At 38.6% G+C, this 15054-nt stretch overlaps 2 protein-coding genes across 2 annotated transcripts; both read left to right on the top strand.

Moving 5' to 3' along the window:
• The first annotated feature begins 1968 nt into the window (after positions 1-1968).
• LOC101109644 (olfactory receptor 8K3-like) lies at positions 1969-2910 on the top strand. Its single transcript, XM_004016777.3, has one exon. It carries the CDS (start codon positions 1969-1971, stop codon positions 2908-2910), a length of 942 nt encoding a protein of 313 aa, XP_004016826.2.
• Positions 2911-12910: 10000 nt separating this feature from the next.
• Positions 12911-13852, top strand: LOC101109909 (olfactory receptor 8K3-like). Its single transcript, XM_004016778.3, has one exon. The coding sequence runs from the start codon at positions 12911-12913 to the stop codon at positions 13850-13852; it is 942 nt and encodes a 313-aa protein (XP_004016827.3).
• Positions 13853-15054: the final 1202 nt, after the last annotated feature.

Below are 15054 nucleotides of genomic sequence, written 5' to 3'. Positions count from 1 at the left end.
GGACTTCTCCAGACCAGAATACTGGAGTGGGTAGCCTTTCCCTTCTCCAGGGGATCTTCCCAACCCAGGGATTGAACCCAAGTCTCCTGCATTGCAGGTGGATTCTTTACCAGCTGAGCCACAAGGGAAGCCCACGAACACAGGAGTGGTTAGCCTACTCTTTCTCCAGCAGATCTTCCTGACCCAGGATTCAAACCAGGGACTCCTACATTTCAAGCAGATTATTTACCAGCTAAACTACCAGGGAATTAATACAAATTTTTAAAAATCTGTAAATTTGATTTTTTTCTGATATTTTAATAAGCAAAGATGGGCATTTCTACTTTACATTGACATGAAAAAACATTTTTGGTGGTTAGGAATCTCTCAAGTATTCAGGTTTACAGTGGTATTATGATATATAACATGTTCAGTTTTCAGGAGAATCTGAAACAAATACATATATTTTTCTCAATATGCATAGTCTTAAAAATAATAATCAGATAATCAACCCTCAAATAAACACACTAAGAACACACTAAATACATGATATTTGAGGCATATTTCCAAACACTACTGACACACTGAAACATTTAATTCTCATCTGTCTTCCCAGAATCTCTGCAAAAAAAGGAAGAGTTGATTTTTCCAGTATGGAAAAATAGAGTAAGATTAGTTATATCATTTTTTTCCAAAGTATTCCTTCATATATATACCACAATTGTATGTATGGCTGACTCTATCTATCCATGTCTATTTCCTGGAATATTTCCTAAGATATATACAAGCAGTTTCTACTACAGTCTGTTAGAGTTTCCTTCTGAAAGCGTATGTCCTGTATCAACAGTATTAATTGCTTCCTCCTGCACCATCTGCATTTGCAAAGGGTCTCACATGACTTTTACTATAAACTGCTTTAATATTTCCATAGAGTATTAAAATTTGGGTTCAGTTTTTTTATGTAACTAACATATTAGTTAGTTAGTGTTAATTGTTCAGTTGTGTCTGACTCTGTGGCCCCATAGACTGTAGCTTCTGTCCATGGAATTCTCCAGGCAAGAACATTAGAGTGAGTAACCATTTCCTTCTCCATGGAATCTTCCTGACCCAGGGATTGAACCTAGATCTTCCACATTGCAGGCAGATTCTTTACCATCTGAGCCATCAGGGACTGTTATGTGATAATGTAATTATGTTATTATTGATTTTTAGTTACCGTCACGCCTTAATCTTTTGCAACCCCATGGACTGTAGCCCAACAAGGCTTCTCTGTCCTCAGGATTTACCAGGCAAAAATACTAGAGGGGATTGTCATTTTCTTCTCTAGGGGGTCTTCACAATCCAAGGATCGAACTATGTCTCTTGCACTAGCAGAAAGATTTTTTACAGCCGAGCCTGGAATGCCCCAATTATGTTATCATTATATAAATGACATACTAAAAGCTTAATAATCATCTGTAAAATTAATATACAAAGTATTAACTGGTTTTTTTTTTTTCATTTTTACCTCCTATATCTTTGTATCTATTTATATCTGTCTATAAAAGTCTTTGTGAATCTTGGCCCTATTGACATTTTGGGTTTGGTAAATTTTTGCTTTTTATGCTGATGGGGGAGTGGTTCGTTCCAGCAGCATCACTAGACTCTAACCATTACATGCCAGCAGTAGCCTCCCTCTACTATCTGCAATTCCTGCATCCAAATCTCTCAAAAGATTATCAAGGTTATTTGGAGGACAGCTTTTCACCAGTTGAAAAACCATTGATTTATTTTTATTGCCACCCCTATCTCTATCATCACTGATTGTCTATCATCTATCATTGTTATATATATTTAGTGTGGCAGTTAGGATTATTTTAAAATATCATGAATTAGAAATTTGTCATATTTGTACTAGCTTTGGGTACTAAACCCTACCAGATGATACTATATGACAACTACTGACTATGCTGATATCTTTATCTGGAATAGATTTTCTGATAAACCTTGATGGAAAAGCTCAATCAAACAGTGCTGAGTGAATTCATCCTCATGGGAATCACAGACCGCCCTGAACTGCAGGCTCCATTGTTTGGGCTCTTCCTCATCATCTACATGACCTCAGTGGTGGGCAACTTGGGCATGGTCATCCTCACTAAGGCGGACTCGAGGCTGCAGACACCCATGTACTTCTTTCTCAGGCACCTGGCTCTTACTGATCTGGGTTATTCAACAACTGTGGGACCCAAAATGTTGGTAAATTTTCTTGTGGATCAAAATAAAATCTTATACAATTTTTGTGCCATTCAGGGAGCTTTCTACATTATGTTCATTATTAGTGAGCTTTTCATTCTGGCAGCAATGTCCTATGACCGCTATGTGGCCATCTGTAACCCTCTTCTCTACACAGTCATCATGTCAAAAAAGGCATGCTGGATGCTGGTGGCAATCTCCTATGTCTATAGCACATTTGTGTCTCTTCTAGTCACTATAAAAATATTTAATTTATCCTTCTGTGGCTACAATGTCATCAAACATTTCTACTGTGACTGTCTCTGTTTGATATCTTTGCTTTGTTCAAATACACGTGAAATTGAACTGATTATTCTGATCTTTGCAGGTTTTAATTTAATTTCATCCCTGCTAATAGTTCTTGTGTCTTACCTGCTTATTCTTACAGCTATTCTCACGATGAACTCTGATAAAGGCAGGCACAGGGCTTTCTCTACATGTGGATCCCACTTGACCGTGGTGGCAGTGTTCTATGGAACTTTGATATTTATGTATGTTCAGCCAGAGTCCAGCCATTCCTTTGATGCTGATAAAGTGGCATCTATATTTTACACACTAATTACCCCCATGTTAAATCCCTTGATCTACAGCTTGAGGAACAAAGATGTAAAATATGCTGTTCATAGACTATGGAAAAAACTATGTAATACCTTTTCTTAAGTTCATTTTGCTATGTGATTCCTTGAATGAGGCTATGAACATTGACATTTTTATAAGTTTTCTCAGAGGCTAATGCAAGGATAGATGATTTCAACATATATTTAGAGATTGACTTCTGTGCACCAGTTAAACTGAGTGCTCTGAACACATTAATAAATGAACATATTCTAGTTATTTTTGTCTCCTTACATATGAAGTCTACTCTATGAAAAATAAGGGTCTTGCCTCTCTTTCATTTGGCTCATTTTCCACAAATTTGTTTAAAATGTGCATCATGTTTTGATTAAGAGACATCATTTGACTATATGCATTTGATGATCTTACTTGGAGAAAGCAGCATGAGATGATTCTATGGTTTGAATGGTGATATTTCTAGTGAAAGTATAGTGCAATATTCTGCAACCTATAAGTCTTTCATGTCCTTTGAATATACTGCTTACAAAACTCTCTTTAACTTTCCTAATTTCTCTTTTGCTTATTTCAGTTACTTTTTAACATTTAATAGATTTATTTACATCATAGAGATCCTGGATTGTCTTCTATGTACATCATCAAAAAATAAAATAATCAATGAACAAGTTGAATTTGAATAAAAATAATTTATAATAGTCAAATGAGGATAATTATTACTTATATTTCATATATCATTTTAAATTATAATAAATGTATATATGTCTCATTTATTCATATATAAAGATAAAAATGTGTGCATCTGAGATTACATATAATGAGCAGAAATACACAAGAATGCTAACAGCACATGGATTTGAGAAGGTAAATTGTGAATAAACATAACCTAATATCCCACTCCTAGAATACAGGTTAGAATACATTTGATTATCCCTCAGATTGTAAACCAAAAAAAAAAAAATGCTGAGTTACAGATTTCTCCACACCCTCTCCAGCATTTATTGCATGTAGACTTTTAGATAGCAGGCATTCTGAAAGGCAAGAAATGGTACCTCATTGTGGTTTTGATGTTCATTTCTCTGATAATGAGTGATGTTGAGCATCTTTTCATGTGTTTGTTAGCCATCTGTATGTCTTCTTTGGAGAAATGCCTGTTTAGTTCTTTGGCCAACTTTTTGATTGGGTCGTTTGTTTTTCTGGAATTGAGCTGCAGGAGTTGCTTGTATATTTTTGAGATTAATTCTTTGTGTGTTGCTTCATTTGCTATTATTTTCCCCCATTCTGAAGGCTGTTTTTTCACCTTGCTTATAGTTTTCTTTGTTGTGCAGAAGCTTTTAAGTTAAATTAGGTCCCACTTGTTTATTTTTGCTTTTATTTCCAAAATTCCAGGAGGTGAGTCATAGATGATCCTGCTGTGGTTTATGTCAGAGCGTGTTTTGCCTATGTTTTCCTCTAGGAGTTTAATAGTTTCTGGCCTTACGTTTAGATCTTTAACCCATTTTGAGTTTATTTTTGTGTATGGTGTTAGGAAGTGTTCTAGTTTCATTCTTTTACAAGTGGTTGACCAGTTTTCCCAGCACCGCTTGTTAAAAAGATGGTCTTTTCTCCATTGTATACTCTTGACTCCTTTGTCAAAGATAAGGTGTCCATAGGTGCATGGATTTATCTCTGGGCTTTCTATTTTGTTTCATTGATCTATATTTCTGTCTTTGTGCCATTACCATACTGTCTTAATGACTGTGGCTTTGCAGTAGAGCCTGAAGTCATCCTGGAATGTGTAGTCAAGTGGGCCTTAGAAAGCATCACTATGAACAAAGCTAGTGGAGGTGATGGGATTTCAGTTGAGCTAGTTCAAATCCTGAAAGATGATGCTGTGAAAGTACTGCACTCATTATATCAGCAAATTTGGAAAACTCAGCAGTGACCACAGGACTGGAAAGGGTCAGTTTTCATTCCAATCCCAAAGAAAGGCAATGCCAAAGAATGCTCAAACTACTGCACAATTGCACTCATCTCACACATTAGTAAAGCAATGCTCAAAATTCTCCATGCCAGGCTTCAGCAATACGTGAACCCTGAACTTCCTGATGTTCAAACTGGTTTTAGAAAAGGCAGAGGAACCAGAGATCAAATTGCCAACATCCACTGGATCATGGAAAAAGCAAGAGAGTTCCAGAAAAACATCTATTTCTGCTTTATTGATGATGCCAAAGCCTTTGACTGTGTGGATCACAATAAACTGTGGAAAATTCTGAGAGAGATGGGATTACCAGACCACCTGACCTGCCTGTTGAGAAACTTATATGCAGGTCAGGAAGCAACAGTTAGAACTGGACATGGAACAACAGACTGGTTCCAAATAGGAAAAGGAGTACGTCAAGGCAGTATATTGTCACCCTGCTTATTTAACTTCTATGCAGAGTTCATCATGAGAAACGCTGGACTGGAAGAAGCACAAGCTGGAATCAAGATTGCCAGGAGAAATACCAGTAACTTCAGATATGCAGATGATACTACGCTTATGGCAGAAAGTGAAGAGGTGCTAAAAAGCCTCTTGATGAAAGTGAAAGAGGAGAGCGGAAAAGTTGGCTTAAAGCTCAACATTCAGAAAACGAAGATCATGGCATCTGGTCCCATCAGTTCATGGGAAATAGATGGAGCAAGAGTGGAAACAGTGTCAGACTTTATTTTTTTGGGCTCCAAAATCACTGCAGATGGTGATTGCAGCCGTGAAATTAAAAGACGGGTACTCCTTGGAAGGAACATTATGACCAAACTAGATAGCATATTCAAAGGCAGAGAGATTAATTTGCTAACAAAGTCCATCTAGTTAAAGCTATGGTTTTTCCAGTAGTCATGTATGGATGTGAGTGTTGGACTGTGAAGAAGGCTGAGCACCGAAGAATTGATGCTTTTGAACTGTGGTGTTGAAGAACACTCTTGCAAGTCCCTGGGACTGCAAGGAGATCCAACCAGTCCATTCTAAAGGAGATCAGTCCCTAGTGTTCTTTGGAAGGAGTGATGCTAAAGCTGAAACTTCAGTACTTTGGCCACCTCATGAGAAGAGTTGACTCATTGGAAAAGACTCTGATGCTGGGAGGAAATAGGGGCAGAAGGAGAAAGGGACAACAGAGGATGGAATGGCTGGATCGCATCACTGTCTTGATGGATGTGAGTTTGAGTGAACTCCAGGAGTTGGTGACGGACAGGGAGGCCTGGCGTGCTGCAATTCATGGGATCACAAAGAGTCGGACCCAATTGAGTGACTGAACTGAACTAAATGGAGAAGAGGGTTGAGGGAGATAGAGGTGACGAGGAGAAGAGGGGGAATCAAAAGAGGAGAGAGCAAGCTAGCCAGTAATCACTTCCCTATGTGCTCTCACAGTCTGGATCCCTCAGAGATGTTCACAAAGGTACAGAGAGAAGAAAAGAGGGAGGAAGGAGACAGAGGTGGCCAGGAGGATAAAAAGGGGAATCAAAAGAAGAGTGACAGATCCAGCCAGTAATCAGTTCCTTAAGTGTTCTACACAGCCCGCAACACACAAAAAGATTCACAGAGTTGGGCAGAGAAAAAAAGGGGGATGGGGGAGATAGAGGCGACCTTGTGGAGAAAAAGGAGAGTTGAAAGGAGGAGAGAGCAATCAGCCCAGTGATCTTGCTCCCAAGTAAAAATGGATACTGAAGATTGGGTTCTTAAAGGTACAAAGTTGATAACAAATACCAAAAAGCAAAAATTAAAAATCTTGAATAGAGGTTAGATTCTCAAAAGTACAATATTGAAAACAAACACAAAACAAACCCCAAGAAACAAACAAACCAAGAAAAAAGTGACAGAAATTATAAAAGATACATATATATGGTTTGCTTTAAAAATAGGGTCTTTTTTTTTTTTTTGCAAGGTAATAGGTTATAAAAATGAAAATTAAAGGAGTATGGGGACTTAAAAATAACAAAAAATAATTATTTTTTAATTAAAAAATGATAATAGTAAAAATATATCTAAGACTTTCTCTGGAGCTGTTGCAGACAGTGTGGGGTCAGTTCATTTTCAGGTAGTTCCTTGGTCCGGCTTGTACTTCTCATGCTCTATAGGCCCCTTCCTATGTAGTTGGTGCTAACTACAGGGTTTTAATCTATTGCTCCTGTCACTTCTAAAGCGGTTCCCTCTGATTATGTTGGCTTCTTCTGTTTGCTGGTATCTTCAGTGTCTGATTTCCGCCCTGACACAAGAGGTGCGGTGGTGGTCATTCTTCTTTAGGCTCGCTTGTTCAGTCGTGCTTTGTGGAGGGAGGAACACTGCAAACAAACATCACTGGCGTGTGTCCACAGTGATCCAACTACACTGGGTTTGCCCTGCTCACGGCTTGTGTGCTTCCCCAGTCTACACTGCTCAGGCTCTAGGTTGCTCTGCCAGGAACTGTCTGAGGCAGGCCCTGGTTTGCATGCACTTCCCAGGTCTAAGCCACTCAGGTTCAGGTTCTCGGTTACTCCACAAAAGTGCAGACTGTTGGGTCTAGGTTTGGACCTGTGCCAGGTCTGAGCAGCTCAGGTGACCAGGTCCTTGGTGCACGTAGTCACCCCCAGTTGAAGGCTGCGACTTATCCCCTCCCCCGGCCCAGCCTCTCAGTTTTCTGGGTGTACAGCCGGTGCACCTTCTCTCTTCTGGGAAGCTGATCTCTGTCTACAACTCTCCTGGCGTATGGCGACCATCCAGAATCCCAAGAAGCCTTGGTTAGCAAGGAAGCCTGCTTGAAGTTTGGTATAGGATGCCTTTCTGGGGCCGCGATTGCCCTCTTCCAGCTCTGGCTGCCCTCACCTGCCTGTCTCCGGTGGGGGGTGGGCTGGTCTGCAGCAAGCTAGCTCTGCTCAGTTCTTTGTTCTGTGAGCCTGACTGGTGGTGGTTAGGGCTTTTTTTTTTTTAACTATAAATTTATTTAATTGGAGGCTAATTACTTTACAATATTGTATTGGTTTTGCCATACATCAACATGAATCTGCCATGGGTGTACACGTGTTCCCCCTGCTGAATCCCCCTTCATCCCCCTTCCACCTCCCTCCCCATAGACTTGAAACATGTATGATATCATAATGTATAATATCATATGTGAAACGAATCACCAGTCCAGGTTCGTTGCATGATACAGGATGCTCGGGGCTGTTGCACTGGGATGACTTCTCTCTTTTTTAAGACTCCATTCCTGGGACAGATCTCCATCCCTATCTTTTGTCTCTCTTTTTATCTTTTATATTTTGTCCTACCTCCTTTTGAAGACAATGGGCTGCTTTTCTGGGTGCCTGATGTCCTCTGCCAGCATTCAGAAGTTGTTCTGTGGAATTTGCTCGGTGCTCAAATGTTCTTTCGATGAATTTATGGGGGAGAAAGTGGTCTCCCCATCCTATTCCTTCACTATCTTAGGACTGCCTCAGGATATTTTTTATTATACAAAGTTAAAAATTTCTTGTTCTAGTTCTGTGAAAATTTTCATATGATCCTGTTATCCCACTCCTGGTCATATAACCAGAGAAAACAATAATTCAAAACGATATACCCCAGTGTTCACTGCAGCTCTATTTACAATAGTGAAAACATGGAGGCAACCTATTTGTCCTCTAAGAGATAAAAAATGTGGTATATTTGTAGAATGTAATAGTACTCAGCCATAAATATGAGTAACAGTGAATGAAATAATGGCATTTGCAGCAACATGGATGGATCTAGAGACAATCATACTCAATGAAATAAGCCAGGCTGAGAAAGACAAATGTTGTATGATATCACTTATATGTGGAACATGAAAAACAGTGTTGCAGTTGAAACTGTATATAGAATGGAGATAGACCCTCAGACATGGAAGTGAAACTAATGGTTACTTGAGTGGGGAAAAAGGGAGCAGTTTAGGAGTCTGGGATTGACATAAACACACACTATGTATAAAATAGATAGCCATAAGTACCTATTGTATAGTACAGAAAACTATACTCAATGTTTTGTAATAGCCTTTAAGGGAAAAGAAGATAAAAAAAAAAAAGTTTACATATGATTGAATCACTTTGCTATACACCCAAAACTAACACAGCATTCTAAGTAAATTATGCTTCAATAAAAATACAAAAAAAAAATTGTCTTAAGACTTTAAACATATCTCACCTCTAACATATTATTTATCCATTTCACTGCCTTGTACTTACCCAGGACAGCAGATTTCTTTGTATGCAAATGTTAATAGAAGCTTTATTTATATTAGTCAGACTTTGGGAACAATCTAAATGTTTCTCCACTGAGGATGAATAAGTAAATCATGACAAGTGAATTCCATGCTGCTGTAAAGAGTGATAAATTGTTAGTACACACAAAAATATGACAACTCTCAAAATTATTAAGCAGAGCAAAGGAGGCCAGACTTAAAAGATCTGATAATCTAAAATTATTTGTAAAAACATTCTAAAATGAAGATTCATTTATAGTTGCACAAAGCAGATCAAACAAGAAATGTCAGAAATTAACAAAAAATGTCATACAAGGCATACAATGGGGAAAAAGAAAGAAATTAGATTCTCTCATAACTGCAAAGGACATGTTTTCTAACAGAAAACCTCAAGGAACCCTATCATAAATGTGAGTTCAGGAATCCCCTCACAATTGTGAATTCAACAAGATAAAAGGATACAAACTCAACAAGCAAATATCTTGTCAATGCATATATATATATATATATATGAATATATGAATATATTGATATAATATATAACATTCAGGAACCAAAAATATGCATATTTGTGACATTCCAGGTGGCACAGTGGTAAAGAATCTGCCTGCAATGCAGGAGACACAGGAAATGTGGGTTTGATCGCCGGGTTGGGAACATACCCTGGAGGAGGAAATGGTAACCCACTCCAGTATTCTCGCCAGGAAAACCCCATGGACAGAGGTGGGCTGCAATCCACACAGTAGAAAATTGTCAGATACAACTGAAACAACTGATTATGTAAGCATGCATGTATATATATACATATACATATGCCATTTACAATACAAAGGGTAATGAAATAATAAACTCAGAAAATGTGCAGGATACATATGCTGAAAAGTATGCTGGTGAAAGAAATCAAAGATCTGATGCATTATAAGACATACTGAGCTCATAGTATAAAATATTCAGAGATGGGAAAGAAAATTGGAGTAGGAATTGGAGTTGGACAGAATGAAATAAATGAAGATGGCAACTAACTCTGAAATGAGAAAAATGAGCAACTAATGTCTGCCTCAGAAGTAAAGAAAAACAGCAAAACCAACTAAATCAAGGAAATAACAGGCCATATTTACCTAATATGTAATTTCAACTCCTTTTAATTAAAAAAATGGTATATTAAAAAAGAATTTTGACATTTCTCTATCAGGTCACCCCTTTGAGAAGACCATTGTAGAAATGAGCCTTTCCTAAATGGATTAATACATCATTTGAATCAAGAGCCCCATGTGCTAAAAGTGGGATGTTAACTAAGAGTGAAAAATAGGAGTTAAATAAGTACTGAATTTACTCATTGGTGAATATAAATTGTCCTTAACAATTATTGAAAGACCTCCAGACATTTTGTTGTGTTCTCCTAGGCACTAGGGCTAATCAACCAATTGTTTGACATCTCCTCAGGGAGAGTCTCAAAGGTAAGAGAATCCATATATTGTTCTCACAGCCGCGTAAGAAATACAGGAAGAAGCCAACACAGAAACTTCATTACAGGTAAAAATAATATTGCATGTGGTACAATATACTACCAATATCTATAATATTTCAGTGACATTTGCCAAGCTCCACTGTAATTCTATGACATAGATTCTACATATAGTTATGGCGTGGGGGTGGGGTGGGGACTGAAATAAATTACATGCATTACATCCTACTTGACCAGTTCCTCCCTCACCCATAACTATTGCCCTGACAGAGACATAAAACCACAGTCCAGAGAATATGTTTATATGGTGAAGAAAATCTCTTTCAGATAACTTACTATCACTGTTAGAAACAAATAAACATTAAACAAACAAACAAACAAAAAACCAAAAAAACTATGCATTTGACATTTGAGAACTATTTTCAGGTAAGATGCTGCTGCTGCTCCTGCTGCTAAGTCACTTCAGTAGTGTCCGACTCTGTGTGATCCCATAGACGGCAGCCCACTAGGCTCCCCTGTCCCTGGGATTCTCCAGGCAAGAACACTGGAGTGGGTTGCCATTTCCTCCTCCAAGGCATGAAAGTGAAAAGTGAAAGTGAAGTTGCTCAGTCATGTCCAACTCTTAGCGATCCCATGGACTGCAGCCTACCAGGCTCCTCCGTCCATGGGATTTTCCAGGCAAGAGTACTGGAGTGGGGTGCCATTGCCTTCTCCACCAGGTAAGATAGACTCATTGAATTATTGACTCTTCATGTATCTTTCCTCAAAACTGTGCACACTGTTTTCCATTATATATGGTAATAAAGAGTTTTAGATAATTTACACTATTGACCCAGATTAAACCCTTGTTGTTGTTCAGTCGCTAAATCGTGTCTGACTCTGTGATCCCATGGACTGCAGCATGCTATGCTTCCATTTCCTTCACTATCTCTTGGAGTTTGCTCAAATTCATGTTCACTGAGTTGATGGTGATATCTAGTCATCTCATCCTCTGCTGCCCTCTTCTCGCCATGAATGAAGGCACTGCAGAAACTATTTATAGACATATATGTCCTATACATGGACATACATGACATATACATAGTCAGGCATGTCCTGGTATGACTCACCATGTGAATAAATTTAATTCCCACTGTGGACCATTATGCATTTCTTATTCATACACTTAATCATACCTGTCAGGTGTGCTAAATTTGAGTCAGTACCTCCTGAAGGAAAAATATCTTTCACAGACTATGTTTTGAGTAGTGGGTTATATGAATTTTGGGAATTTTTGGTTTGAAAATTTATTGTATAATTAGCATATGCATTATATCTTAAAGCAGGGACATCACTTTGCCAACAAAGACACATCTAGTCAAGGCTATGGTTTTTCCAGTAGTCACGCATGGATGTGAGAGCTGGACCATAAAGAGAGCTGAGTGCCAAAGGACTGATGCTTTTGAACTGTGGTGTCAAAAAAGACCCTCGAGAGTCCCTTGGACTGCAAGGAGATCCAACCAGTCCATCCTAAAGGAAATCACTCCCAAATATTCGTTGGAAGGACTGATGTTGAAGCTGAAACTCCAATACTTTGGGCACCTGATGCAAAGAACTGTCTCATTTGAAAAGACCCTGATGCAAGGAAAGACTGAAGGTGGGAAGAGAAGGGGATAAGAGAGGATGAGATGGTTGGATGGCATCACCGGCTCAATGGGCATGAGTTTGAGTAAACTCCAGGTGTTGGTGATGGACAGGAAATCCTGGTACGCTGCAGTCCATGGGATCGCAAAAGGTCGGACACAACTGAGCAACTGAACTGAACTGAACTATATCCTAGGATCGATGTATTTTTAAAATGCCATTATGTGATTATATCTTATAAAGAATAAAGAGAGGACTTTAAGGAATAGTACAATAATTATCCATAATACCTAAAGTTTTGTGATTGTTTAGCTTCTTGGTTTTGCTTTGTTATCTATATTTACATATCTCGAATTGTCTGTGTTTCTATACCTATACTATAGTGCTTGTCAACCCGGATACTATTGTGACTACTGGCTCAATATTGTAACAGGTTGCATGTTTGATATGTTAAGATATTGAGTGCTTTAACTGGCCTATAAACATTAGAAGCCAATGGCATTTCAACTCTCAGTTCTGACAGCCAAAATGTCTCCAGATGGTGGAAAAATATTCTTTGGGGAGTAAAATCACTCTAATTGAGAATAGCTGGTCTACCTTCGTAGCTCCTTCTGTCTCTATTTATGTATATTTTAATGTGCGGCAGATGGACTTACTTTTAAATATTCTAAACTGGAAATTTAAATTTATCTTACTTACCAGTTCTGCATACTAACAGATCTAAGAGGATATTTTACACAAAATCTATTGACTCTGCTGCTGTGTTTACCCAGAATAGGTTTCCTCATAAACCTGGATGGAAGCACACAATGGAACAGTGTTGAGTGAATTCATCCTCATGGGAATCACAGACCGCCCTGAGCTGCAGGCTCCATTGTTTGGGCTCTTCCTCATCATCTACGTGACCTCAGTGGTGGGCAACTTGGGCATGGTCATCCTCACTAAGGTGGACTCCAGGCTACAGACACCCATGTACTTCTTTCTCAGGCGCCTGGCTTTCACTGATCTTGGTTATTCAACAACCGTGGGCCCCAAAATGTTAGTAAATTTTGTGGCGGATCAAAATAAAATCTCCTATTACTTTTGCACTACACAGCTCACTTTCTTTCTCGTGTTCATTATTAGTGAGCTTTTCATTCTGGCAGCAATGTCCTATGACCGCTATGTGGCCATCTGTAACCCTCTGCTCTACCCAGTGGTCATGTCGCAAATGGTATGTCAGGTGCTGGTGGCAATGCCTTATCTCTATAGCATATTTGAGTCTCTTCTTATAGCTGTAAAGATATTTGACTCATCATTCTGTGGCTATAATGTCATCAGACATTTCTACTGTGACAGTCTCCCCTTGCTATCTTTGCTCTGCTCAAACGCAAATGAAATTGGACTGATTATTCTTATCTCAGCAGGTTTTAATTTGATTTTCTCTCTTCTGATAGTTCTTGTGTCTTACCTTCTCATTCTTGCATCCATTCTTAGGATGAGCTCTGCTGAAGGCAGGCACAAGGCTTTTTCTACCTGTGGGTCTCACCTGACGGTGGTCACAGTGTTCTATGGGGCTTTAATATTCATGTACGTTCAGCCAGAGTCCAACCATTCATTTGACACAGATAAAATGTCATCTATATTTTATACTCTCATTATCCCTATGCTAAATCCCTTGATCTACAGTTTGAGGAACAAAGATGTCAAACATGCCCTACAAAGTACGTGGAAAAGAATATGCAATTCTCTCTCTTAAGGCTTTGTACAATATGAATCCTGTAATTTAGGTGATGGGCTTCAAACAGTTCTCTCTGTGTCTCTAAAGGAATAAAATGTATGGAAATGTTCAGCACATATTCAAAAATTGCCTTCTAAGGGCTGGTCATACTTCTATGTGCTGTACATATATTAACACAAAAAGGGGGAAAATATCTGCATTTCCTGAGGGGAAGAGATGAATTACAAATATAATTAAGTAAGTAACACCATGTCTTAGAATGAGTTAGGACACTCTAAGGACAAGTAAAGAGAGTTGAGTGAGATGGTATGGGGAGGGAGGAGGGAGGAGGGTTCAGGATGGGGAACACGTGTATATCTGTGGTGGATTCATGTTGATGTATGGCAAAACCAATACAATATTGTAAAGCAATTAACCTCGAATTAAAATAAATAAATTTATATTAAAAATAAAATAAAATGATTCAAATGATTATTGTTATTCCCAACAATTAGAATAAATTTCCTAGTATCTACATGTGTTTGTGCATGTACGCGTGGTTTTATGTAAGCACATTCTTCTGTTTTTATTCACTATACTTCTCTAAGGCATGTATTAAAATTAAACTTATGGTGGTTTCTAGGAGGCTCAGTGTAGTACAATGATTTGAATTCATCATTCATCTGAATTAATTCAGATGCTCCCTTATCATGTGGAAGAGTTTAGGATCCTGCTCTGTTCTCGTCAGTGAAGTTGCTTTTATATATGAGCCCTAGAAAGTCTTTAGACTCAGCACACTTAGCAATTCAGTAATTCACAACATCTTATTTATCAAAATCAGACCATTTCTCTGTAAATTCAAGTTCAGTCACTCAGTCATGTCCGACTCTTTGCTACCCCATGGGCTGCAGCACACCAGGCTTCCCTGTCCCTCACCAACTCCAGGAGATTGCTCAAACTCATGTCCATCACACCAGTGATGCCATCCCCCAACCTCACGCTCTGACGTCCCCTTCTCCTCCTGCCTTCAATCTTTCTAAGCAGGCGGGTCTTTTCCAATGAGTCAGTTCTTTGCATTAGGTGGCCAAAGTATTCTTAATTGTCTTTAACAATATTCTATACTTGAAAGTTGCTAAGAGAGTGGGCCTTAAATATTCTCACCTCAGAAAAAGGAATGACAATCATGTAACATGAAAATGTTTAGTTCAGTTCAGTCACTCAGTCGTGTCTGACTCTTTGCG

Source organism: Ovis aries, chromosome 15 (genome assembly GCF_016772045.2).
Source record: "Ovis aries strain OAR_USU_Benz2616 breed Rambouillet chromosome 15, ARS-UI_Ramb_v3.0, whole genome shotgun sequence".
Taxonomy (NCBI): domain Eukaryota; kingdom Metazoa; phylum Chordata; class Mammalia; order Artiodactyla; family Bovidae; genus Ovis; species Ovis aries.
This window is presented reverse-complemented; position numbering and strand designations above follow the sequence as displayed.